This window comes from Syngnathoides biaculeatus, chromosome 3 (assembly GCF_019802595.1).
Source record: "Syngnathoides biaculeatus isolate LvHL_M chromosome 3, ASM1980259v1, whole genome shotgun sequence".
In the NCBI taxonomy this organism is placed as follows: Eukaryota; Metazoa; Chordata; class Actinopteri; order Syngnathiformes; family Syngnathidae; genus Syngnathoides; species Syngnathoides biaculeatus.
In genome coordinates this window covers 35,821,667-35,848,644 of record NC_084642.1, presented here as the reverse complement: position 1 = coordinate 35,848,644, position 26,978 = coordinate 35,821,667, and the positions used below count along the sequence as shown (strand labels likewise).

The window sequence follows — 26,978 nt, the reverse complement described above, 5'->3', positions numbered from 1 at the left end:
CCTACCCACCCTTGAGGACTTGCACGCCACTTGAACTATGACAAGAGTGGGCAGCATCATATCGGATCCTCCACATCCTTCCAGCTCATTCCATTGGGTAGGAGCTACCGATCAATGCATATCAAAACTAGCAGGCATTCCAGCTGATACACAGGGGCTGTACTGGACTTCATCAAGTTCTGAATGGAAAATGTGTGCGTGTGAGGAAAAGCATCAGGGTGTTTCCAAATCAGGAAATTTGGATGATCAGTCAGGTTTGTTCATTTCTCAGGGCCCACGACACTGCCTTCAGGTCAAGTGATGGAGCTTTTTACAATTGTGAGTGTGACTGTTGTCTGTCTCCATGTGCCCTGCGATTGGCTGGCAACCATTTCAGGGTTTACCCAGCCTACTGCCGGGTGACAGCTTGGACAGGTCCCAGCACTCTCACGACCCTTGTATGGATAACCAGCCAAGAAAATGGATGGATGTTTGAAATAGTGTTCACAGAAGATGTTAATAAAATATCGGACTACTCTTAAGCTTTTTAGTTTTCAGCACACATGCTTTAGAGCTGGCTATTTAAAGTTTTATCCAAGCAATGTCCATCCATCCATTTTCTGAGTCACGTATCCTCATGAGAGTCACTGCTCCGGAACCTATCCCAGTGGTATCAGGCAGGAGGCAGGGTACACCATGGACTGGTTGCCAGCCAATCGCAGGGCACGTGGAGACAGACAACAGTCGCACTCACAATCTCACCTAGGGGTAACTTAGAGTCTCCAATTAATGTATGTTTTGAATGTGGAAAGAAACTGGAGTGCCTGGGGTAAACACATTCAGGCATGTGGAGAACATGCAAACTCCACACAGGTGGGGCCAGGATTTTAATCCAGGACCTCACAACTGTGAGGCCAATGGTCTAACCGTGGTGCCTCTTAGTTTATCTCAATGTGTTTATTTTTTTTTTTCAAGATGTTTGAGAACATTGAATTTTCTTTTAAATTTCTCATTGAAATTGACCGCGAGTTCATGTGGTCCGAGGCTGATACCCAGCCTTAGATTTTTGCTGCCTCCAGCACCCCTAAGGTGGCCCCGGTATTTGAATTCCTGTCCTCAGAACTGTGAGGCCAAATTCCTACAGCTCCTCCATTGTGCTGCCTAAAAGCAATGTCATTTTTTAAAATGTATTTTTATTTTTTACTTGATCACCTAGCCCTAATTGAAATAAACTACTGGATAAACAATATAGCGTTGATTCACGAAAGGTTAAGGTTTCCAAAAAAGGGTGTGTACTTTGGAAACATATGAAGAATAAATCCATCTTCCCGAGTGTTCGAACCATATCCAGCAATACAACGAGCCAACATTTTGGCTAACACGAAGGATTAAAGAGCTACCTTCCAGCAGGTAAAACTAGGATAAACACACGCCTGAGTGTGCTCCTGCTGAAAACGTCACTTCCTGCTTCTTCTCCAAAACAAATCCCTCAAGAGGATTTTCTTGGCGGGAGTTACAAAAAGCCATATACATCACAATCATGTTTTGTGGTTAAAAAACAGATGGGTCCATTCCGGCTGCCTTTTTTTTTTCAAAATTAAAAACATACTAAAAATCATGGATTTTATGTCAGTGGCGCTTTAAATCAAACAAAGCTAGGCTTTTCCAGTATGTACTATAGTTGCCATTTACCCAAAATTATCTGAGTAATACCTTCCTTTTATTTAACTCAGTAACATGAGTTGGTCTCTTCTGCTAACACTTCAAACTTAATTTTTCACTTGAGGTATTGTGGCAAAATTTCAATGTTGAATACCATTAGAGCTATCTGAATCGCTCCACTACTTTTACATTGCCAACAGCGCACTTATGTTAGAGCTTGTCAAGATGCAATTTCCTATCCTAAAGATCACTGTCTCAGATCAAATGCCAGGTGTTTGTGATGGAAGAAATTTCACCAAGATAAATAATTCAAAATCTTTTCTTCTGTCAGGTGACAGAGCTCTTGACAGTACGGCTCGAGCTGAACTAAAAAAAAAATGATCAAAAATGCCAAAAAGGAATACAAGAGTAGGATAGAGTCCCATCTTTCCAGCAACAGACCTCGGGAAGTGTGTCAGGGTCTATAGAGCCTCACAAACCTCAGAGGCTTTGATGACACACCAGGAGACACTGCGAGTCATTGGCAGAGGAGCTCAACAGCGACTTTGCTTGCTTTGAATCGTCTGTAACACTCATCTGCTCCAGTGCGCCCCCTACACCTACCAGACTCCAGTAACTTTCCACTTACTGTACAGGAACACGATGTGAGGTGTGTGCCAGTTCAGACCCTTGTGAGGATAAGCGGCTTGGAAAATGAATGAATGAAAAAAGACAAAAAAAGATGCTTGTGTAAACAAGTTGGGTACAAAACTACTAGTAAAACGCTACAATGTAACCCTGCTGTAATTTTCACTCAGAAAAATGTTTCTCTCCTTGCACGTGCCCTGATGCCCCACCACGATTGGTTGGCCTTGCACACAACACTGTAAAAGTGCCATTCACGTAAAACTCGAGGGCCTCACTAGCATTCTTTTCCTTTCGGCTTGTCCCGTTAGGGGTCGCCACAGAGTGTCATCTTTTTCCATCTAAGCCCATCTTGTACATCTTCCTCTCGAACACCCACTGTTCTCATGTCTTCCCTCACAACATCATCAACCTTTTCTTTGCGCTTCCTCTCACTCTTTTGCACCCTTCTACCAATATACTCTCTCTCTCACCTCTGGACATGTCCAAACCATCAAAGTCTGCTCTCTCGAACCATGTCTCTAAAACATCCAACTTTGGCTGTCTCTCTAATTAGCTAATTTCTAATCCTATCCAACCTGCTCACTCCGAGCGAGAACCTCAACGTCTTCATTTCTGCCACCTCCAGTTCTGCTTGTCTCTTCAGTGCCACCATCTCTAATCCATACATCATGGCCGGCCTTACCACTGTTTTTAAACTTTCCCCTTCATCCTAGCAGAGACTCTTCTGTCACATAACACACCAGACACTTTCCGCCAGCTGTTCCAACCTGCTTGGACCTGTTTCTTCACAGCAGACACATACTTGTCCAGTTCTATTCATGCAGCCATCCATCCATTTTCTATACTGTTTGGCTTAATTCGGCTTGTGGGAGAACTAACTTTAGGCGCGATATGGCCTACACCTCGTCCTTGCCAATCAGAATGCACATACTGTATAGACTAGCAACCATTCACACTCATATTCACACGTATGGGCAATTGGGAGTCTTCAATTCACGTACCACCCTTAGTGGACCAAAAAGTAGACGTGGACCACTACCAATTAGATTTGTAGGCTTTTCGGCGTTTCCATATTACATATTCATATATACGTACGTATTCCATACATATTATGGAGTATGTCTAGAGCTTTACAGTCGTGAGCAATTGAATTGAGATATACAGTACTAAATGTTTTAGGGCAGTGAGGCCAATTTCTTTGTTTTTGCGATACAGTGGACAACTGGTATTTACGGCCTTTGGGTACAAATAGCAAATAATTGAAGCCCTTAAAATTTCACTTCTATCCATTCTGTTCTGATTCACCTGCTCCCCCAAAAATGTATTATTTAAAATTTGTTTTTTGAATTTGATTTAGAGTTTTGGCAATAAATAGAGATGTCTTTCACCATTGTCTATCTAAACAATGACTGACCCGGTGTCATGACCAGAACACGAGGCTGAACCCAAAATGCACGACTCACGAGACCAGGTACAGTTAAGGAAGCGTCTTTATTCAGTCCAAGGTCAAAACACAGGCAGGCAGTCCAAAGAAGCAGCAGTGCCAAAATCAAGAGATGTGAAGGCAGGGTCGTTAACAAGACATTGTTCGGTACACAGAGTAGGAAAGATATAGGCAATGGGTTGCGGGAACGTGACAGAGTAGTATAATGATCTGGCAAGGACCAGACCGCACACGTGGCAATATATACATGGACCGGAATCACTAAAATGAGACACCACATTGGGAACAGACACCACCATGACACCCAGTCCATCAGGGCTATCTAAGTTATCTTTCTGCATCTTTCGAGGGGGTGTCAGATGTGGAACTGAGGCTAATGTGGCAGTGTATACAAGAGCATAAGCTTTAACACCAGAGAATCAGTGTCCACACAACTGTGTGTTAAATGTTTTTTCTTTGCAGATGAATTACCTCAATATGTGGAACTGTATCAGCTGTGTGAACATGCATTGTCCCACTTTTGTGAGTTCTGTCTGAAAGGGACAGTTGAATAAACATCTTTTTCCAAAGACAACCGTTGTTTCACAATGATTATATCGGGGCCCATATTATGGCTGAGGTGAGATGGTCAGTCAAAAAGAATTAGTTCTACACTATTCACAGGATTCTCTGTTTGCAGCAACAAAACCATATTAGTACTCTTTTCTTTAAACTGATCTCTGCTGAGAGGTTTACCTGCCAGAAAAAATTGTCCCCAAATGTGCTGTGCTCTCTGAGTCTGAAAATTAGTAATGCGACTTTTCTGTCATTCTTTCTCAGAATGGACTTTGATGAAGAAGACGGAGAGGGGCCTAGCAAGTTTTCAAGGTGAGAAAAAGTATATAACGGACACTGTTAAAAAGTTGGCTACAGTTCAGGTTTAGATATACTATATCATCAATATAACATCTCCAGTATGTGTAGGTCTTTTATCTCAGTTTTATTTACAGATCTACTGTAAGTGGGTTTTATGAGTTAGGAAATTGAACTGATATGTCTGAGAAAACGTATATCCGATATTTGTGTAAATGATTTGCCTGATTGCTGCACAAGTCAATTTATTTTCATCTATTAAGAGTGCAATGGTCATCTTTTAATTTTTGGTATTATCTCAGGTGTCCTACTGCATTTCAATTGTCTCAAGATGTTTTCCTTTTCACCATTTTTTTAAATTTGTTGCCTTTAAATACATAGGATGTTAGTATATTATTCATCCGCTGAAATCTCTGCAGTGATTTCTTGTAAATTGAATGATGGTAGTGTAGAAGACAACCTGCTCTCTGCTGATCACAAGAGGAACTACATTTTTAGTTTGACAGTTGCATTACATTTATTAAAATGCTATGCACACTTTGGGATTAGCAGTTAAATATTTTCCAACATAAATTGTTCATTTCTGAATGTAATACATTCAAAATATCAATATGATCAACCACTCTACCAGGTATATAGTGTTTTGAATAGCTTTTGGAATTTAAGCTATTTTTGGCCATGACGGTGGAAGACTGGTAAACACATCTGCCTCACAGTTCCGAGGCTCTGGGTTCAAATCTGGCCTTACCCGTGTGGAGTTTTCATGTTCTCCCATGTTCTCTGTGTGGGTTTTCTCCTGGTACTTTGGTTTACTCCCACATCCCAAAAACATGCATAGTAGGTTAATTGAAGACTCTTAATTACCTGTAGGGATGAATGTGTGTGTGAATGGTTTTAACATTTTAACATTGACAATGACTCAAAACAGAAATTTGCTCCGAGGTTGACTGTCCCCAATACAGAGGTGGGTGGTAATGCACTACATTTACACAAGTAACATTTTAAATAAATTGTACTTCTTAGAGTAGTTAGAATAAAACATACTGTTTACTCTTACTTGAGTACTTATGGAAAAAAAGTATACTTTTACTCCGTTACAATGATCAACATGCTGCTTGCTACTTTTATTAATCCATTACACGTGCATTCTATTTTTAGACTTCATCATCACTTTCCACATTGGGCACCTTTGCAGCCCGTTTTTTTTTTTTTTTTTTCGTTACCGACTCCAAAAAAGAACATCTTTGTCATCCAGAGTAGTATGAAATTATGACTGTCCAAAATTTGATATTTCAGCTCACTTTTAACTTGGGGAAAAAAACATTGCAGTCAGTTAATTACTTATTTATTAATTATTCACTCATTTGTGTCAACTACAAATGCCTCTTTGCAGTATTTATACCTTGCCAAGTACAGTATGTAGACAACGTATGCAGTGTTTCCTTTGTCTTGACTGTTAAGTTGTTTTTGTGCTGTTTGTTGTATTTGTGCCACATAACTCTCATTTAACTTCAGAAGTAATTAAAAATGAGTAACATAACTGTTATATAGTGTTGGTTTCTGTGTTTAGCAGAATTTCCAACGATACCAAACTTTAGAATACAGTATTGGCTAATGATAAAGAAACTTATTAACGGTTTTTTTTTTTTCAGCCATCTCATGAAAAAAAAAACTTCACGCATTGGCTGAGATGTGTGAAATGGATACACGTTTATAGGGAAATATGGGTGTGATATACAGTGGAATCCAGAAGTTTACATACACTTTGGAAAAACATTTAATTTTTTGTCTCACCGTCTGAAGTCAAATCAGACTAAACCACTCAGGTCAGTCAGGATCACCAAAATTATTTAATTACCTTAAATGTCACAATATACTGAGAGAGAAATTTTCTGAGAGTATTATGTCTAGAAATAACATTGGTAAGCCTAGATGATGAGGTCATGGCTTTGGAAGCTCCTAATAGGTGAACTGACACTATGTGGGGAAAATTGACAGCACAGCTGAATATTTTTTTAAGGCCACACCTCAAAAACTCTGCCTCCTTATTTGAAATCATGGGAAAATTAAAAGAAATACGGCAGCAATTCAGCGAAAGAAACTTGGGAGGTCCACAAGTCTGGCTCATTCTTGGGTGCAATTTAAAAAAAAAGTGCCATGTTCATCTGTTCAAACAATTATACGCAACTATAAACATGATGGGAATGCCAATCCATAAAACAGACGGCATCATGAAGAAGGAACATTACATGGCAATATGAATGCAACATCTCCATCATAGAGGTGGCAGCATCATGTTGTGGGGCTGTTTTTCTACAGGAAGAACTGGAGCTCTTCATAAAATGGACACCATCATGAAGAAAGTACTTTACATGGAGATATTAAGGCAAAATCTTAAGACATCAGCTAGGAAGCTAAAGCTAGGGAACAAATAATTTTTCCAAATGGACAATGACCCTATGCATACTGCCCAAATGGTTAAGAAGTGGCTTTAGGTTAACAAAGTTAATGTCTTGGACTGGTCATCCCAAAGCGCTGATCTGAATCCCATTGATAATTTGTGGCCAGATCTGAAAAGTGTGTATGAGCAAGGCAACCCACAAACCTGACTCGGTTTCACCAGTTCTGTCAGGAGGAACGGGCCAGGATTCCAGCAGAGTACTGTTAGTAGCTTGTAGAAGGTTACCAAAAATGTTTGACTCGAATCACACAGTTAAAAGGAAATCCTACTAAGGAAATGTATGTGACCTCAATGAAAATAATATAAAATTCTTTCAGAAATTCTCTCATTATTGTGGTATTTAAAGGGCCACTGCCATGCCTATAAACATTCTAAAATAGATTTTGTAATGAAAAATACATACAACATTATTCACTTCAATATCTATACAAAAAAAATAAATATGAGCGGCGAGCGTGTCATCCATGCGCAAAGTTGCGGAAGTCTCACTTGACATCCAAGTGGTAGCCATATTGCCTGCAACGTCATCAGCAGACGTCACACTGGAACATTTGCCATTAAAAACACATTGTGGCACCTGCTATGGGAGAGGAACAACAGAGATTTTCAGATTTTTCCGACGCCCCTTCTGACACGGAAGCTCTTTTCGAAGAATACAACATCTCACGATCGAGTGAAGTGACCGGGGCAATATTACCCTATCGTTTTGAGCCATATTTAGATGATATGCGAATCACTTCTAACTAGCAACAGACTCCCCGACAGTATGTATGACAGTATGTAGCGTAATCAGCCGCGAGCAACAATAACGCCGTAAAGTGGCCCGGCTCTGCACCCTAGCTCGGCGCCACATTGTGCCACCCCGCCTGAAGCCATGATCGGCGGACGCGGCACACCGACGTGCACATCGACACATTTAGCACCCCTGACTTACGTAAGTGAATCTTTTGTGACGTTCTGAGAGGATTACGCCCCTCCCCCAACTATTTTTTTTTTTTTTTTTTTTAGTAGCTCCATACACACCTACCTGTCATTTGGAACCCACGATGCTCTCGTCATTTGCACCTATGCAATCCATTTTTCACGACGAACCGGGTCATTTGGAAAAGTATGAAGAGTAAATCCATCCTCCCGAGTGTTAGAGCAATATCCAGCAATACAACGAATCAGCCTTTTGGCTAACACGAAGGAAATAGCTACTTTCCCGCAGGTAAAACTGGTATAAGTACACAAGCCCGCCTGACCGGGCATCTGCTTACTGCTCAGTTTCTGCTTCTTCTCCAAAATAAATCCCTCGAGAGAATTTTCATGGTGGAAGTTACAAAAAGCCATATATGTTAAAATCATCTTGTTTGGTGAAAAACCGGATGGGTTCATTCTGGCTGACCTTTTTAAAAATTAAAAACATACTAAAAATCATGCTTTTCCTGTCAGTGGGCCATTGACAAAATTAAATACTTGCGGTGATCCTGACTGACCTGAAACTGGAGCTTAGTCTGATTTGACCACAGACAATGAGACCAAAAGTGAAGTGTGTTTTTGCACATTGTATGTAAACTTCACTTGCACAAACTAGTCATTTAGAATTAATTCTGATTCATTCACATATCTACGTGGCACGGTGTATCAGCTAGTTAAGCGTTGGCCTCACAGTTCTGAGGACACAGGTTTGATCCCGGCCCCGTCTGTGTGGAGTTTGCAAGTTCTCCCCGTGCCTGCGTGGGTTTTCTCTGGGCACTCCGGTTTCCTCCCACATCCCAAAAACATGCAACATTAATTAAGACACTCTAAATTGCCCCTCGGTGTGATTGTGAGTGTGGCTGTTTGTCTCCATGTGCCCTGCAATTGACTGGCAACCAGTTCAGGGTGTACCCTGCCTCCTGCCCGTTGACAGCATGGATAGGCTCCAGCACTCCCCGTGAAAACATACAGTTGCATGGAAGCATGCGATTTTAAAAGTGAGCAAAACGGAGTTTGGTTGTACTTTACTGATGTATTCAACAATGTAAACTGTGAGTTCAGTTGACTTAATTGAAGTATTTAACAATGTAACTTTACAATATAGCTAAATAGCGACACGAGCTTAAAATATGGTAGGATGCATCCATGCTATTTAAAAAGACACCCGGTGCAAATTTGAGTTCAGTTGTGCTTTATTGAAGTATATAACGATGTACAAACTCACATTACTTTTCTTATTCATCCTCATCCACAAATCCTTCAAAGTCCTTATCTTCTGTTTCCAAAATGAACAGCTGAGCAAGTTCTCGATCAAACATCCCAGGTTCCCTCTCATCATTGTCAGTCTTGTTTCCCTGCAGCTCCTCAGATATGATGCTGGCTTTTTGAACAAGAGTGGAAGCAGACACGTTAGCCCAAGCATCCATTCACAAATTGTGGAGTAACTCACCCAGCATTGCTCAGTCTTAATAAAGCTCTGTTCGCCATATGTCACCCATTGCTCCCACACTCTTCACTTTGTACACCCTGTTTACACGATGTCCAGTGGTTGAAGTTGCTTCATCAAGCCTCCCAGAATAATAGCAAGCTCTGAGTTAATTTGCTGCCGTTGTTTGTTCTTTGATCATTAATTAATTGCTCGAATTGCTCTTCCAACTTGAGCCACCTCGCCTTGTTTCTGCGGAAACTCAGCTTCGTCTTCTTGACTTGGCGAAGCATATTTTCCTGCTTCCTCAACTTTAGCACTGTGGATTCATTAATCTTAAATCCTTTCGCAGCTCCTTGATTCCCATGTTTCGCGTAACTGATATTTTGCAGTTTAACCGTGTCTCTGTCTGTGCTGCCTCGAACGGTGGCCATTTTGATCCCCGAGCTTTGTTACTCATACATACGCAAGGTGGACAACATTATGTTTCTAACTCCATTTAGTGAAGACGCACATCAAGTCCACAGTGACTACGAGGCTTCCTAGCATATACACATCATGGGACTCAGGACTGCGTCACAAAGGCGCAGTATTGTGCCCTTGATCTTTTACTCTAGGTGACAGAAATCATGAATGAGGAGCCGTGGGATTGGACACTTGTCTGTTCAAGACAGTCCGGAAATGGTTAGTTCAGTCTTATTTTGTATAGTTAGGTTGTTGTAGCTAACGAAAATTGCTACAGTGTGTGCTGGGCTCTGTAACATCCGTGCACCATTCCTTGCTGATATAAAAGGATATTCCACCGCCTTTCGTATTCCGTGTTAGCATACAGGTAAGTGCCCATATAAAATATATATATATGGGCACTTTCCTGTATGCTAACATGGAAAACGAAAGGTGGTGGAATGTTATTTAGTTAATATCGAGGCAAACTGCATTTATTCAATTTTTTTCAAACGGTAAGCCTGTATATTAGTTCACCACAAGCAAAAGAGTATTAATTAAGCCTGTTAGCTCAGCACATGGAGGTTGAAGCCGGGTAGCGGGATAGCAGCACTCGTCAGGCACTCCTTCACAAAGCCAAGTCTCCGTGAAGCACAGAGCCGCAGAACGCCCAAAGTCTTTCATCGGAAGCTTTAGACGATGTCCCGCTTACGCAGCCGGACTTGTGTAGCGGATCACAAGTCGCGGCTTTGAATAGCGCGCCTAATAGCAACTCTGGAAAAAGCTTCAGTGAATTGGTGAGAATTGGCGAAAAAAAGTCAGACGAAAAGTTAGAAGAAGGCTCTCCTTTCTTGTGTACTTGAGTCCCGAGACACCCGTTAAACACAAAAACAACAACGGAGAGCATTCTGGAGTCTAGAACACTGATACGCGTTAGGTAGAGAGGTTAAATGGGGCGCGCAGTGGTGTATGTGTAATTGAGCAAAAATGTGACGTCAGTGAAAACAACCCATACCTTCTTGGGGCATGTCCTTTCCCACTCACACACTTCCCCCTGCAACATCCACATGCTGTTCTCTCACATGTCCGCTTTCACTCTATATAACTAGCGTGTCGGCAGGAAATGCTCCCAGTCAGTTACAGATTTTGGACTTCGGGTCACATATAAGGCGACTTACAGTCGTGAAAATATTTTATTTTATTTATTACATTTACCTGCGAGGTAAAGAGCTATCAACCCAAGGTCTAGAACTAAAATACTCGACTGCGGCAAGATCGTTATAACAGCAGTGCTCAGAGTTGTGTATGTTACCACATAATACACACGCACAAGTGCACTCACCCACACACACACACACACACACACACACACATGGGAGTGCTGTTTATAAACCATAACCACAGCAATATCAATGTTCAGACAGTGGTTGAATTCATTGAAGGGATTTCCATGATTATTTGATTGTCAGGTAAAGATTTCATATCATTGTCCTGGACCTTGAGGGTGGTCCTTATTTTACATTTTATTTTTTCTTTACCAGGTCCATGTTGTTCATGTCTTTTGTACTCATTTGTTCTCGTCAACCCTCTTCCTTGTGTCAAGCATTTAGGTCCCTTCATCCACTTGTGTCTTGTCAGCGTGTTTCTTGTTGTCTTGTCAATTTGTATTTTGTTTCCTGGTTTCTTTCAGTTCTCTTTGGTTCATTACTCACTGTCGTTTGTCAAACGTCTTCAGTTGTGCTCCCCCATGTTTCCATATTCTATCATGTTAATTAGTGCTCAGTATTATGCTATCCATATTTCTTTTTTACTTTAATTAGAATTGTTATATTTGTTAGAATTTAGATTTTATTCGTGTACCTTGTTTCACATCTTTGTTTTTGTAAATAAAGGAGCAAGGAGGGAGAAATGTTTGGAGAAATGTGACATTTGCTCCTCAATGTCATGTTTTTGTAGAGATGTCATGCCAATTGACCTGTTTGATAAATTAATCTACTACATGGCTGTCAAAATACATATCCGGTTTATGCTTTAAGTTTCAGGTGGAATTACATTAAGCGCCAATATGGTCAATAGTTAGATTTCTTGTCCAGCCTATCTCCATGCATTCCCCATACTCTTTGCTCGCATCACATCTTTGTTATGTGGAATAGAAAAAAGGACATAATCCTCAAAAATTCATTTTCCTGACTTTCCCAAATGTATTTGACATGCTACTTTTGACATTATGACACTTTGATATGCTTCTTAGAATAGTCGTCATGATCCACTCGTGTTGTCATGGTATATATAGTGTTGTCATCCCCATGGTAACGAGTGCATCCAGTCGCATTTGAATTAACAAGATGAAGTACGTTGATCATGAAAAATGGGATGTGGTGGTATCGGAATACCAAATTTTATTGCGGTAGTCTGACAATACGGTGGTGAAAGAGCATTTTTTTTTTGTAGTCTTATCTGCGCATTATTTGTTATCCCTCCCATGCAGCTGACCTTTTAAAAAAATAATTTATTGGCCAACAGATAGCATTTCTGTCAAAAAACATGCAAGAATGGCATAAATAAACTCAGTTTTGCATTCAAATACACTGATAATGATGGCGACGCAGAGTAAATGTCTTTTGCGGAGCCAATCAATGACGTTATTGGTCGGATTGGTGAATTATGAGAAAGCCGATCAACCGATCAGTATAAATTGCTCATGATTGGCTGATACCAATCTCACCGATCAAATCAGTATAAAGTCTAATTTTGTTATAGTTTCAGATGATTAGTCTTTTTTTCATGTTGGATTCCCACTGAATTTTTAAGTTTACTTATTTCTGGAAATATTTTTTTGCCTACAGACAAAGAATCAGTTATGTGAAAGTTGAGGAAGGTATTTGATGGAAATAATGTAATACAAGAGAGTATTTTATAACTTTCACGTTCTGGGAAAAAAAAAAACAAAAGCAAAGATTTATCGATAGCCCTGTGATTTGAGTGGGGACCCCATCTCTTGCCCACATTTGGCTGGTATAGGCTCAAATTCACATATAAACCTAGTGAGGATAAGTGGTACAGAAAATGGTTGGATTGATTTATGGATACAGACTTTACCCCTGGAATTTGACCATTTTTATCTTCCAGAGGCATGAAGCAGCATTTTCTTCTTGTTCACAGTTTCTTGGACTTCCCCTGAAAACAACTGCAACGTTCTGTCTGACTTATTTTTGTGTAGGAACTTTATGATTGTTCAATGGAAAGTCCATATTCATCCTCTTTCCATAGTACAAATAGTCAAAATGAGGTTTACTGCCATTATTCATTATGCAACATGCATTTTTAACATATCTTCAATCGAGAGAAATTTTCATCTGATGTGTGTTGAGATTTTATTTATTTGAAATTGTATTTGAGTAAAAATCCATCGCATGTTTTCTAACTACTTTTTCTGTATTTTAGAGAGAACCACAGTGAAATTGAACGACGCAGACGCAATAAAATGACGCAGTACATCACAGAGCTGTCAGACATGGTCCCCACCTGCAGTGCTCTGGCCCGCAAACCTGACAAATTAACCATTCTGCGTATGGCAGTCTCACATATGAAATCAATGCGGGGCACAGGGAACACATCCACTGACGGGGCGTATAAACCCTCATTTCTCACTGAGCAGGTACTTTCAGGGTGGCACTTTGGGATCCATTTTTAAAGAGTGACCCACAAAAGAAAATCTACTTGCACTGTCTGTCTGATTTTGTGTACATGTCAGTCTCTATATGCAGTGTCTTGTGAAAGTATTCGACCCTCTTGAACTTTTTTGCAATTCGCCACATTTCATGCTTTAAACATAAAGATACAAAATTAAATTTTTTGTTAAGAATCAACAAGTGGGACACCATCGTGAAGAGGGAAGAAATGTATTGGATATTTTAAACTTTTTTAAAAAATAAAAACCTGAAAAGTGGGGCGTGCAATATTATTCGGCCCCTTTACTTTCAGTGAGGCAAACTCACTCCAGAAGTTCAGTGAGGTTCTCTGAATGATCCAATGTTGACTGATGATGATAAATAGAATACACCTGTGTGTAAGCAAGTCTCTATATAAATGCACCTTGTCTGTGATAGTCTCAGGGTTCTGTTTAAAGTGCAGAGAGCGTCATGAAGACCAAGGAACACACTAGGCAGGTCCGATATACTGTTGTTGAGAAGTTTAAATTTGGATTTGGATACAAAAAGATTACCCAAGCTTTAAAGATCTCAAGGAGCACTGTGCAAGCGATCATATTGAAACGGAAGGAGTATCAGACCACTGCAAATCTACAAAGACCCGACTGTCCCTCTGTTTCACCTTGAAAAAGGAGAAGACTGATCAGAGATGCAGCCAAAGGCCCATGATAACTCTGGATGAGTTGCAGAGATCTACAGCTGATGTGGGAGAGTCTCTCCGTAGGACAACAATCAGTCGTACACTGCACAAATCTGGCCTTTATGGAAGAGTGGCAAGACGAAAGCCATTTCTCAAAGATATCCATAAAAAATCTCGTTTTAAGTTTGTGGTAAGTCACCTGGGAGATACACCAAATATGTGGAAGAAGGTGCTCTGGTCAGATGAAACCAAAATGAAACTTTTTGGCCACAATGCAAAACAAAATGCTCAGCGTAAAAGGAAAACACCTCATCGCCCTGAACACACCATCCCCACTGTCAAACATGGTGGTGGCAGCCTCATGGTTTGGGCCTGCTTTTCTTCAGCAGGGACAGGGAAGATGGTTAAAATTGATGGGAAGATGAACGGAGCCAAATACAGCACCATTTTGGAAGAAAACCTGTTGGAGATTTATCTTCCATCAGGAGAATGATCCAAAACACAAAGCCAGATCTACAATGGAATTAATGGTTCACAAATAAATTTATCTAGGTGTTAGAATGGCCAACTCAAAGTCCAGACCTGAATCCAATCAAGAATCTGAGGGCAGAGCTGAAGACTGCTGTTCACAAACGCTCTCCATCCAACCTCACTCAGCTCGAGCTGTTTTGCAAGGAAGAATGGGCAAGAATTTCAGTCTCTCGATGTGCAAAACTGATAGAGACATACCACAAGTGACTTGGAGCTGTAATTGCAGCAAAATGTGGCGCTACAAAGTATTAATGCAAGGGGGCCGAATAATATTGCATGGCCCACTTTTAAGGTTTTTATTTGTTAAAAAAGTTTAAAATATTCAATAAATTTCATTCCACGTCACGATTGTGCATTTTTTTTCATTTTATATCTTTATGTTGGAAGCCTGAAATGTGGCGAAAGGTGAAAAGTTCAAGGGGGCCGAATACTTTCACAAGGCACTGTATATGATAATGCCACTGTTTGATTTTAGCTGTGCATTTATATTTGTGAATTAATTTTTTTGACCATAGGAACTGAAGCATCTGATCTTGGAAGCTGCTGATGGCTTTCTGTTCGTAGTGGCGGCAGAAACAGGACGTGTCATCTACGTCTCTGATTCTGTGACACCAGTGTTGAACCACCCCCAGTCTGAGTGGTTTGGCAGCACTCTGTATGAACAAGTCCACCCAGATGATGTTGACAAGCTAAGGGAACAGCTCAGTACCTCAGAAAATTCCATGACAGGCAAGTTCTGCATGTATTTATTTTTTTTTCTCCTTTGGTCATCTTGTATTTTGATGTGAGGCCGAGTAATAGAAAGGATCCTGTCACTACATAAACTATGGACCATATATTAGGTCAATAAAAAATTGAACTAATTTAAGATAAATGAATAAGATGGAAGTGACACCTGCCATACTATCGGTTTAGTGTGATCTTAAGTTTAATAGTTAAAATAATTTTATCTAGTAAAGAGGAACAATGTCACTTTGTGGATATGATTTAGGGAAAGTTACAAGAAACATTTTTATCAGTCTCATAATCTGGAGGTTGCTACACTTTTATGAAATAATGAGTTCTAGATGTCAGAGGTTAAACTCAGAACATCCACAAAATATAACTAAGAGTGGAATTTTATACAAAATTTAAAGGCAACTACAAGGGCTCGAGTGGGAAACAGACACAGGGGTCTAAAGATCATAATGGTAAAAAGAAGAAACATGGGTGTATGAATGGGAAAATAAAACATCACGTCTTGGACTAAAGTTGGAAACGTGAGCATTTGCTCTGTCCAGCTTGGACAGCAGTGAAAGAGGGTACAAAATTGAGATATTGTCTGAAGATCGTAATTTCCCTGAAATTATGAGGTACTGTCTGGCAAAGGTTTGCTATGTCTACTCTGAACTGGACATCCGCTGGACTCTGGGAGTTGTCTCTCTCGGGGTTCGTCTCAGGACGCGTGGGGACAAATTTGGTTAAAGAAGGAAAAAATGTAGAAAAATAAAGCAAAACAAAATAATTCAAAGCCGAAAAATTGTTCTGCCTCCATAGGAGAATATGACCGTCTCTCTTAGGCACCTTTTTGTGGCTTGCTGCCAATTTCTGATGGTTCTTAGCTGGAAGCATAGCTGATACCTTTGTAGCTGCTGCCCTCATTGCCTAGCAGTGGCCCACGAATAAGATGGAAAGTCAGGTCTCCATCCCCAAGCCTGGTGGTTCCCGAGCAGTGTGCCTGATCAAAGAAAGAGCAGGGGGAATGGGTGGCTGAAGCCAGCTTGTGGATGGCCAGATGCCCCATGCCCAGAAGCTAGAAGACAGAAATCCATACAAGCAAGCGAGAAGGCAGGAGTAAAGCGTTAAATACCCCAGAGGTGGGGCGTTGGCAAGAGGAATTGACAACTTGGAGAAGACCACACCCATCACCTTTAATGTTGTCTACAAATTCAATAAAATGAGTTTGAAATTATATATTGATATAAAATAACCTCAACTTGGTTCTCTCTTTATTCACAGGTTAAGCACATAGAATGTTTGTACTTTAGTTTTGGCAATTCAACTGATTATGATTCAAATCATATTTCTGGGAGTCACATCAAGGAAAAGAACTGTCAAAATCTCACAATTGCTGATGTAAAGTTGATACACTGACACAGACATCAAGGCATACGTTTGGAATATTTTTTCAGAGTTCATGAAATATTAAAAAAAGACATTTATCCTTGGTTAAGCATGAAATATGATTTGCAGTCCCATCAACCGCCAATTGATGATGCCTTGCATGCACATTTGGATACTCAGCAAATAGTTTGTTGCTGCATTTGCATCCCATTGTCAATCTATCACTTTTGGGCTGTTTTGACTTCATTCAAAGAACGGACTCTTTAATGACTGTATACCAATATTTCAATGGGACCTGCAAATTAATTTAGTGTCCAAAGCATCTTGTTGTGGAAGTCTCACAGCAGTGGGGCATCGAAGAATGCAGTATTTGACACTGTGGAGGTCACTGTGTCACCTCCATTTTTGGGGAATATGTCCGCAACAATTACTTCTGAAATATATAAAAAAAAAATACACATTTGATAGTTAACTGAGATGCCAAGCACTCTTTTGGCACCTTACACACAATTATTTCATTTGTTCCACTATTAAAAAATAAGCTGAAATGATTGATATAAATCAATTTTACATGCTAATGTATGTGCTGCTTGTGTTCTCATGTTGTTATATTTTGGTTAGAGGCTCAAGGGATACTGAATATATCATCAAGCTCATGTGCTCACTAGAGGGCATCACTGTGTTGTATAGTTTCTTCTGTGGGAAAGAGATTTAAAAAAAGAACCCTCTCTGGGGCCTTTACAGCATCTCAATTTGCATTTGTATTTTTCTGTCTCTTGATCCGATCTGAAACTGAATACCCAGCAGGGACATCTAATCCACATAACAAAATAATGGCCGTGAAGAGCTGTGAGCGATAAAATGTACATACACAACAACACATATATTCATATGTCCAAGTTATACAAGCTCATAGATAGCCTTTGATGTTCTTCCACAACACTAAGTAAACACAGTGGAACTAAAGCGGTGCATTTTGGAAGCTTGCTCAACTTCTTTGCTGCTAAACCTTTCAAGGAGTGCATGTTTATCACCTTGCTGCTTGTAAAAGGTTCCATCCATCCTCCTATTTTCTAAAACGGTTAACCTCACGAGGTTTGCGGGGGTGCTGAAGCCAATCCCAGTTGTCATCGGTCAGGAGGCAGGGTACACCCAGAACTGGTTGCCAGCGAATCGCAGGGCACGTGGCGACAGACAACAGTCGCACTCACAATCATACCTAGGGGCAATTTAGAGTTTCTGATTTATGCATGTTTTTGGGATGTAAGAGGAAACCGGAGTTTCCAGAAAAAAAATCCACGCAGGCACGGGGAGAACATTCAAACTCAACAAAGGCGAAGCTGCGATTTGAACCCTGGTCCTCTGAACTGTGAAACCAGTCTTCACTGTGCCGCCTCATTCAATTACAGTGGTACCTTTACTTACAAATGTCTCCGGTAATGAAAAATTCAAAACGCCTCGTCGTAAAAATATTGTCTCTAGTTACAAAGGAAATTCAGAAAAAAGTAGGCGCTGGATTAACGCAAATTACATCGAATGTAATTTATTAGTTTGTGTGGCTCTATAGAGCTGCTCTCCCATTGGCTGTCGCTGGAGCATGCCGGGGAGAACATGTAAACTCTACACAGGCAGGGCTGGGATTTGAACCCCGGTCTTCAGAACTGTGAGGCCAACGCTCTACAGCTCCACTACCCTGCCCCCTATATGAATTTAAATCCTGGCAAATTTTGTTTTGATAACATTCAACAATGTCTTTAATGAATCACAAAATATTTTTTGATGTAATCTGCTGTTATGTGTTTACCACGGTCAGGAAAGAATGCCACCACACTCACGTGCGAAGCTCCAGTCAAGTTCGTATTTGCAAGATGGTGCAAATTCCTTTTCCATCTGGAAGGGATCAGTCCTGTTCCAATGATGATAAATCCTGTTTGTGTCGCTCGGGTTTTTTTTTTTATCTTTCACTTCTCTAATATGGTACACAAAGTATTCTTCAAGACATACCAGACCATGGTGTGAGGGTGCACATGGACCTTTAAAGTATGTTCAAAATGACATGATGAAGTTGACATTTTTCAGATATACTACAATAGCTGTTTTTGTTTTCACACACATACGCCTCATTAACAACACTGAAATGTAGTATATTTACTGTGGTTTAATGGCAGGGAAGTGTTTTCAATGTCAAGATAAGATTACCACAAAAAAAGAACAATCATTTCTCCGAAGGGATATACATAGCGGTAGTCATTATTTGTTTGAAGCTCATTCCATCTATCATTTTCTGTGTTTATCCATCCATGATCTTTTGCTCATAAAGCTGGAATACAACACACATATCCATTAAAAAATTTTTTAACCTCTTTCCATTAAATGATTGTTTTTTTGTTTTTTTAAACAGATTGTAGTGTTTTCTCAAATGTAATAACTGTACCTAGTCAAAAGTGGGGATAAAAATTATAAATCCATCCATCCATACATCCATTTTCTGAGGCGCTTATCCTCATAAGGGTCACAGGAGTGCTGGAACCTATCCTAGCTCTCATCGGGCAGGAGGCAGGGTACACCCTAAACTGGTTGCCAGCCCATTGCTGGGCACGTGTAGACAGACAACAGTCACACTTACAATCACAGCGAGTGGCAATTTAGAGTATTCAACTAATCCATGGTTTTGAGATGTGGAAGGAAACCGGAAGGCCCAGAGAAAACCCACAAAGGCACAGGGAGAACATGCAAACTCCACTCATGGATTTGAACCCTGATCTTCAGAACTGTGAGGCTAACGCTCTACAGCTGCTCTACTGTGCCACCTTATGAAAATTATATCAAGTTAAAAAAAAGTAAATGGAAACAAACAGATCTGTTCATTCAATATCAAGTCAGAGAAATTAACTAAAAAAGATGCAACATAACCGTACGTTTTAAAGAAAGTCCAGAACAGTCAACAAATAAAGTAATTGACATCTTATCAGTCTCTAAAGGGTTACAACAGACATTTCTAAAGCTTTAGGTTTCCAACGAACCATAGGGAGAGCCATTTTCATCATAAAAACATCAAACATTGGTGAGTCTTCCCAGGAGTGGCTGGCCTAAAATTATTACCCCAAAAGAACAGAAAAGACTCATCCAGGAGGCCACAAAGGAACTCAGGACAAGTTCAAAAGGACTTAAAAAAAAATCCAAACCTTTCCTCTGTGAACAAATAATTTTCCCCTGAACTAAATGAGGGGTTGTGCCACCCTTGGCAACAATAATTGATATCAAGCATTTACAATAATGGTTGATGAGTCTTTCACATCATTCTAAAGGAATTTTATCCCACTCTTCTTTTCAGAATTATTTAAACTCTGCCATATTGAAGGGGTTTCTTACAGGAACTGCCATTTAAGGTCAGACCACAGCATTTTAACTGGATTTAAATCTGGACTTTTACTTAGCCACAACAAAACCTTAATTTATTTATTTTTTTGCCATTCAGAGGTGGACTTGTTGGTGCGTTTCAGATTGTTGTCCTGCGGCACAATCTGAGAGCACTTGAGTTTGAGGGCACAAGCTGATGGCCAGATCTCCCCTTCAGGATTTTCTAGTACACAGCAGAATTCTTTGTTCCGTCAATCACAGCAAGTTGTCCTGGTTATGAGATAGGAAAGCAGCCCCAGACCACTGCCACCACCGTGCTTGCTTCACTGTTGCCATAATGTTCTTTTTTATCAAATGCTTTGCCATGTAACGGGCCACACACCTTCCAAAAAGTTCAATCTTTGACTCTTGAGTCCACAGAATGTTTCTCGAAAACTCTTGAGGATCATCAAGATATTGTTTGGCAAATGTGAGACGAGCGTTTGTATTCTTTGCTGACAGCAAGGGTTTTGGCCTAAAACTGTCCCATGGATGCCATTTTTAGCTAGTGTCTTTCTTATGGTAGAGTCATGAACACTGACCTTAATTGATGCAAGCGAGTCCTGCAGGTTTTTAGATGTTGTTCGAGGTTATTTTTCAATGTCCTACATTAGTCATTGTTGCACTCTTGGAGTATTTTAGTTGGTCGTCCTCTCCTGGCAAGGTATGCCACTGTTCCCATTTTTCTCCATTTGTGGATAATGACTATGACAGTGGTTTGCTGGAGCCCCAAAGCCTTGGAAATGGCTTGATAACGTTTTCCAGTCTCACGTTTTCCAAATTTGTTATTCATCACAGTGATGTAATTTAACAAGGAGGAACAAATTACCTTTTCCCAGAGTGTCAGAAAGATTTGGATTTTTTTGTGCCTTACTAAAGTGAATTTTCATTCGAAAATTGCATTTTTTTCAATTTCCTTGGGTTGTCTCTGAGCATGAAATCAGGAGGGAGGCAAATAGCTTTACACGGCACTTTATGTGAGCATACTTTGTACATTGTCACATTTGTATTTGCATTGTTAAACAAAGGCTTACTGAGGTTTTAAAGTGCGTTGTGTTTGTTGCAACTTCATGGCATACCAGCTCATTGGGGTTAGATAAATGGTCAAATTAATCATTTGAATCCAAAATGTTCACACATCGTTGCGGTGGCATTAGGCTTTGGAGCTAATTCCATTATTGCTACTCCTATTTCTGTAACAGTGCATCTTCTGACTCACCATCAGAAAACTAAGCTTCAATTACATGAGTTTCAAAATGCTCGCAGGCGTGTGGACACATGAGGGTCCCTGCGCGTCACTATCCCTGATTGGTTTCGGGACCACAGTGGGCTTCATGTGTGTGCCTTCAAGTCATGAAAGTTTTATTTTTTTCTTCTTCACATTATTCTGAAATTAATGTATGCATATGATCAAATTTGTCATACTCTAATTTCCTGTCTTGCCCTCCAAAAAATAAAAATTCGTACACCTGATTTCCAGCATCTCAACAGAAGCCCAAGCCACTGTAATGCATCCTGAGATGCAGATTGATCGTACTTTGTGTCCCTGCTACTTTTTATGCACCTCAGACGTGGGATGCACATCAAACGAAATTCCTGCTATCTAAATATTTTTAAATTATTTTAGAAACATTACATAAATACAATCTGTGGTAACTCTGCAAGCCTGAGACTTTATGTCAGTAGTTCTTGCCATCGGGCAATGAAAGGAAAAGTGGAGTTAAATTCATTTTAAACACTACTATCCTTTCCTGTGCACGAAAGAAGAACCTTTTCATGTCTCCTTGACCTTGTTGACTCCGTGATGTAATCCCACAAAGGTTAAGAAAGGTGGCATAAAGGTTAGAAGATTGCAAAATCCAGAGAACCATAAAATGGGAAAATAGGTTAAAAGCATGTCTGCATGCATCTACCTGTATTTCAGAGTACTTGTTTTTGCCTGTTTGAAAACAAGATGCTGTTTCTTTTTCTGTTAACAGGACGGATTCTTGACTTGAAGACAGGAACAGTGAAAAAGGAGGGGCAGCAATCCTCCATGAGAATGTGTATGGGCTCCAGGCGCTCCTTCATCTGTCGTATGAGGTTTGTATTTAATATCTGTCTGTATCACTTTGTAAGCGGAAGTGCTTGTAACCCACTAAAACCCACACTCCTGTGTCTGACTGAAAAACACATGAGGCCCAAGAAAGAAAACACCAATTTTACACTCATACACTGACATGAAGGCACCACAACTGCTAAAATACACTCAATTACTGTGCGGATTGTTAGTTCTAGCACATGCAGCACACTCATCACCAAACACTCAGTAGTCCCTCACTGTATAGTGAACCATTTTTTGTTTTAACAATACTTATAGTAGAGATGATAAAATATATTGCGGAATTTTGCGCTCATTATTTATCCATGCAAACTGTTTGTGAGACCAAGTGTGTGGAAAGATTGCATAAAAGACAATGTAATTTTCAGACAAATTGATAAAGACATTTGTAGAAAAAAAAAAAAAACAAGTCAACATTTTTTTCATGTTGCCTTGGTTTTTATATGGCTACAGTAAATATGTTCCCTTGAATGCGAGGGGAGGCTAACCTCTCATCAACCTGGGTAAACACCAACGTACAGGCACCGGGTTGGGGGTCAATAAGTATGCCCACACCCGTTCAGCACCTCTCACTGTGAGGAACCTTAGAGTGGGAAAGAGTCCAACCTATCACAAGAGGACTGGTAATGGAGCCAAAACCGTGTGTAAAGGTGATCTCGGGTTCTTAACCTCACACTCCAGCTCCCCTGCCTAAGCACCAAACAGCAGTTAAAAGTACCCACCCTTTTTGGAATCTGTGGAGGGGGTGTTGGGAGTGTTCCCACAGGGGACTCACTTGTTCTGCTGGGAGACTTCAATGCTCACATGGACAATGACAGTGAGACCTGGAGGAACATAATTGGAAGGAATGCCCCTCCTCCTCTTTAGAATCCGAGTAGTGTTCTCATATTGAAGTTCTTTGGTCAACATGGATTGTCCATAGTGGACATCATGTTCAGATAAGAGGGTGTCTGCATATGCTCTTGGCTATGCACCAAACAGCAGTTCAGAGTACCCACCCATTTTGGAGTTCTTAGAGGGAGTGCTCCCTCTGGGGAATTGATCGTTCTGCTGGGGACTTCAATACCCCCCGATCACAACCTGAGTAGTGTTCTATTGCTGGATTTCTGTGCGAATCACAGATTCTACATATCTGGCATAAGGGTGTCCACATGTGCACTTGGCACCAGGACACCCGAGGTCGCACTTCAATAATCGACTTTGGTAATGTTATTGAACGTGCGGCTGCATGTCTTGGACACTGGGGTGAAGAGAGGGATGAATCCGTCATCTGAGTACCACCTGGTAGTGAGTTGGCTCCCATGGTGGGGGAAGATACTTCTCTGACATGGAAGGCCCAAACGTATTGTGAGGGTCTTCTGGGAATGGCTATCAGATTCCGCTGTCAGGAGGAGTTTCAACTCCCACCTCTAAAACTTTGCTCATGTTCCAGGGAGGCGGGGGACATTGAGTCCGAGTGGACGATGTTCCTTCGCCTCCATTGCTGAGGTGGATGACCGTAGCTGTGGCCATAATGTTTTCGGTGCCTGTCGTCGTGGCAACCCACGAACACATTGGTGGACACCAAAAGTGAGGGGTGCTTTCAAGCTGAAGAAGGAGTCCTATCGGGCATTTCTGGCCTGTGAGACTCCCGAGGCAGCTGATAGGTATTGGCTGGCCAAGCAGAATGCAGCTTCGGTGGTCGCTGTGGCAAAAACCCGGCCGTGTGAAGAGTTAGGTGAGGCCATGAAGAACGACTTCAGGACGGCTTCGAGGAAATTCTAGTCCACCGTCCGGCGCCTCAGGAGAGTGAAGCAGTGTGCCGTCAACACTGTGTATAGTGGGGACGGGGCGGCAACCCACGAACACATTGGTGGACACCAACAGTGAGGGATTCTGTCAAGCTGAAGAAGGAGCTACATCGGACCTTTTTGGCCTGTAGGACTCCCAGGGCAATAAATAGGTACTGGCTGGCCAAGTGGAATGCAGCTTTGGTAGTCGGTGAGACAAAAACCTGGGTGTTGGAGGTGTTCTGTGAGGTCATGGACTCCAAGACGGGTTTGAGGAAATTCTGGTCCACCGTCCGAAGTGTCAGGAGGGGAACGCAGTGCACCATGAAGACTGTGTATAGTTGAGATGGGACGATGCTGACCGCGACCTGGGACGTCGTGAGTCGGTGGGGAGAATATTTCGAAGACCTTGTCCATTCCACATACATGCCTTCCTATGAGGAATCATAGGTTCTCTGAGGCGGGCTCTCCTATCTCTGGTGTTCAGGTCACCGAGGTGGTGAACAAGGTCCTTGGTGGCAGGGCCCTAGGGGTGGATGAGATTCGCCCAGAGTTACTAAAGGCTCTGGATGTTTTGGGGCTGTCCTGGTTGACATACCTCTGCAACATCTCATGGACATCTAGGACATTGTCTTTGGATGGGCTGATTGTCGTGGTGGTCCTCGTTTTTAAGAAGGGCGATCAAAGGGTGTGTTCCAACTACAGGGGGATCACACTCCTCATCCTTCCTGGTATTCAGGGTTGCTGGAGAGGACGGTCCGTCAGAAAGTTGAATCTCAGATTCAGGATCAGCAATGTGATTTTGGACCTGGCTATGGAACAGTGGACCAGCTTCACACCCTCGGCAGGATCCTTGAGGGAGATCACTCAACCACTCTACATGTGTATTTTAAACTTGGAGAAGGCATTCGACTGTGTCCCTCAGGGAGTCCTGTGTTGGTTCTTCAGGAGTATGGGGTACTGACAGGGTGTTCGGTCCCTGTATGACCGGTCTCAGAGTTTGGGCTCAGTTGCCAGAAGTAAGTCGGACTCGTTTCCGGTGAGAGTTGGACTCTGCCAAGGCTGCCCTTTCTGTTCATAATTTTATTTTTTTTTTCAAAATCTCTAGGCACAGCTGAAGTGTAGAGGGAGTCCGGTTTTATGGCTTCAGTTTTGCATCACTGCTTTTTGCAGATTATGTGTTTCTATTGGCTTCATCATGCAATGATCTCCAACTCTTGCTGGAGCAGTTCACAGCCAAGTGTGAAGCAACTGGGATGAGAATCAGCATTTCCAAATCTGAGACCATAGTCCTTAGTCGAAAAGGGTGGTGTGCCTTCTCTGGGTTGTGGATGAAATCCTGCTCTAAGTGGAGGAGTTCAAGTATCGTGGGGTCTTGTTCACGAGTGAGGGAGGAATGTATTGGGAGATCGACAGTTGGATTGGTGCAACATCTGAGGTGATGCGGACATGTATCGATCCGTTGTGGTAAAGAAGGAGCGATGTCAAATGGCGACGCTCTCAATTTACTGATCGATCTACGTTCATACCCTCTCCTATGGTCACAAGCTGTGGGTTGTGACCAAACGAAGAAAATCCCTGATACAAGTGGCTGAAATTATTTTTTTCCGCAGGGTCTCCGAGTTCTCGAGTACGGAAGGGCTCAGTGTTGAGCCGCTGGTCCGCTCCATTGAGAGGAGCCAGATGAGGTGGCTGGGGCATCTCATTTAGATGAACCCCGGACGCCTCCCTGGTGAGGTGTTCCAGGCACGTTCCACTGGAAAGAGACCACAGGGACAACCCAGGACATGCTGGAGACACTATGTCTCTTGGCTTGCCTGGGAACACCTTGTGATCCCCCCAGAAGAGCTGGTGAAGTTGCTGGAAAAAGGGAAATTTGGGCATCCTTGGTAAAGCTAGGGCCCCAGTGACTTGACCCGGAAAAGTCGTGGAAGATGGATGGATGGATGTGAAAACTGGTCGAGTGCGATTGACGCATTGAGGACCCCTGATGCAGCACGTGCCTTCGCAGTGACTGCAGTGGAGACGAGAAAAGACTGGTGTGTCTAAAAACGCTTGCAGTGGGGAGCATGAAATCTTACACATTAAAGTGCCTTTTAAATACTTTACACCAGACATATCCAAAGTCCGGCCCCCGGGCCAATTGCGGCCCGTGGACAAATTTTTACCGGCCCGCGGCCTCTATCATGAAATCAATAATATGCGGCCCGCCAGCACTGTTGACCACAGTATAAAATACATGTGTACAAAAAGCTATTTTTCATATTTTTCATTTCACCAGAAGATGGCGGTAGCCCTGTGGCCGCACTCTGGCCGCCGTGACCCTTGACCTTGCGTGATCGTTTCAGCCCAGCCCATTTCTAACATGGCGTCTGTAAACAAAAAAAGGAAAGTTGACCGTGAGGGCTGCCGCTTCCAGGACAAGTGGAAATTTGAGTATTTTTTCACTGAAATACGAAACAACTGTGTCTGCCTAATTTGCCAAGAGACTGTGGCTGTTTTCAAGGAATTCAACATCAAGAGGCACTACCAGACGAAACATGCTAGCTACGACAAGCTAACTGGGAACAAACGCGGTGAAAAAGTGAAGCAACTGGAAGCTGTTTTAACGGCACAGCAAAGCTTTTTCACAAGAGTCCGTGAGTCAAATGAAAATGCCACAAAGGCAAGCTACGAAGTGGCAACGCTGATTGCAAAGCACTGCAAATCTTTCACTGAGGGTGAATTTATTAAAGACTGTGTAATGAAAATGGTTGAGAAAATTTGTCCCGCGAAGAAGCAAGAGTTTGCCAATATTTGCCTGGCTCGTAATACTGTGGTACGGAGAATTGAAGACGTTTCATTAGATATTAAGAGACAGTTAGAGGCAA

At 41.6% G+C, this 26,978-nt stretch overlaps 1 protein-coding gene across 9 annotated transcripts in view; it reads left to right on the top strand.

The window, feature by feature from the left end:
• Positions 1-26,978, top strand: part of arnt2 (aryl-hydrocarbon receptor nuclear translocator 2) — a 127,587-nt gene that overhangs the window by 26,036 nt on the left and 74,573 nt on the right. For 8 of the 9 annotated variants that reach the window (XM_061815604.1, XM_061815601.1, XM_061815605.1 and 5 more), the window contains 4 exons: positions 4,532-4,579; positions 13,300-13,513; positions 15,252-15,465; positions 22,218-22,320. In XM_061815604.1, the coding sequence (XP_061671588.1) occupies positions 4,532-4,579; positions 13,300-13,513; positions 15,252-15,465; positions 22,218-22,320 (579 nt within the window). Of the gene's footprint in view, positions 1-4,531; positions 4,580-9,237; positions 10,096-13,299; positions 13,514-15,251; positions 15,466-22,217; positions 22,321-26,978 lie in introns of those variants that run through there. The other variant, XM_061815609.1, reaches the window with a different exon arrangement.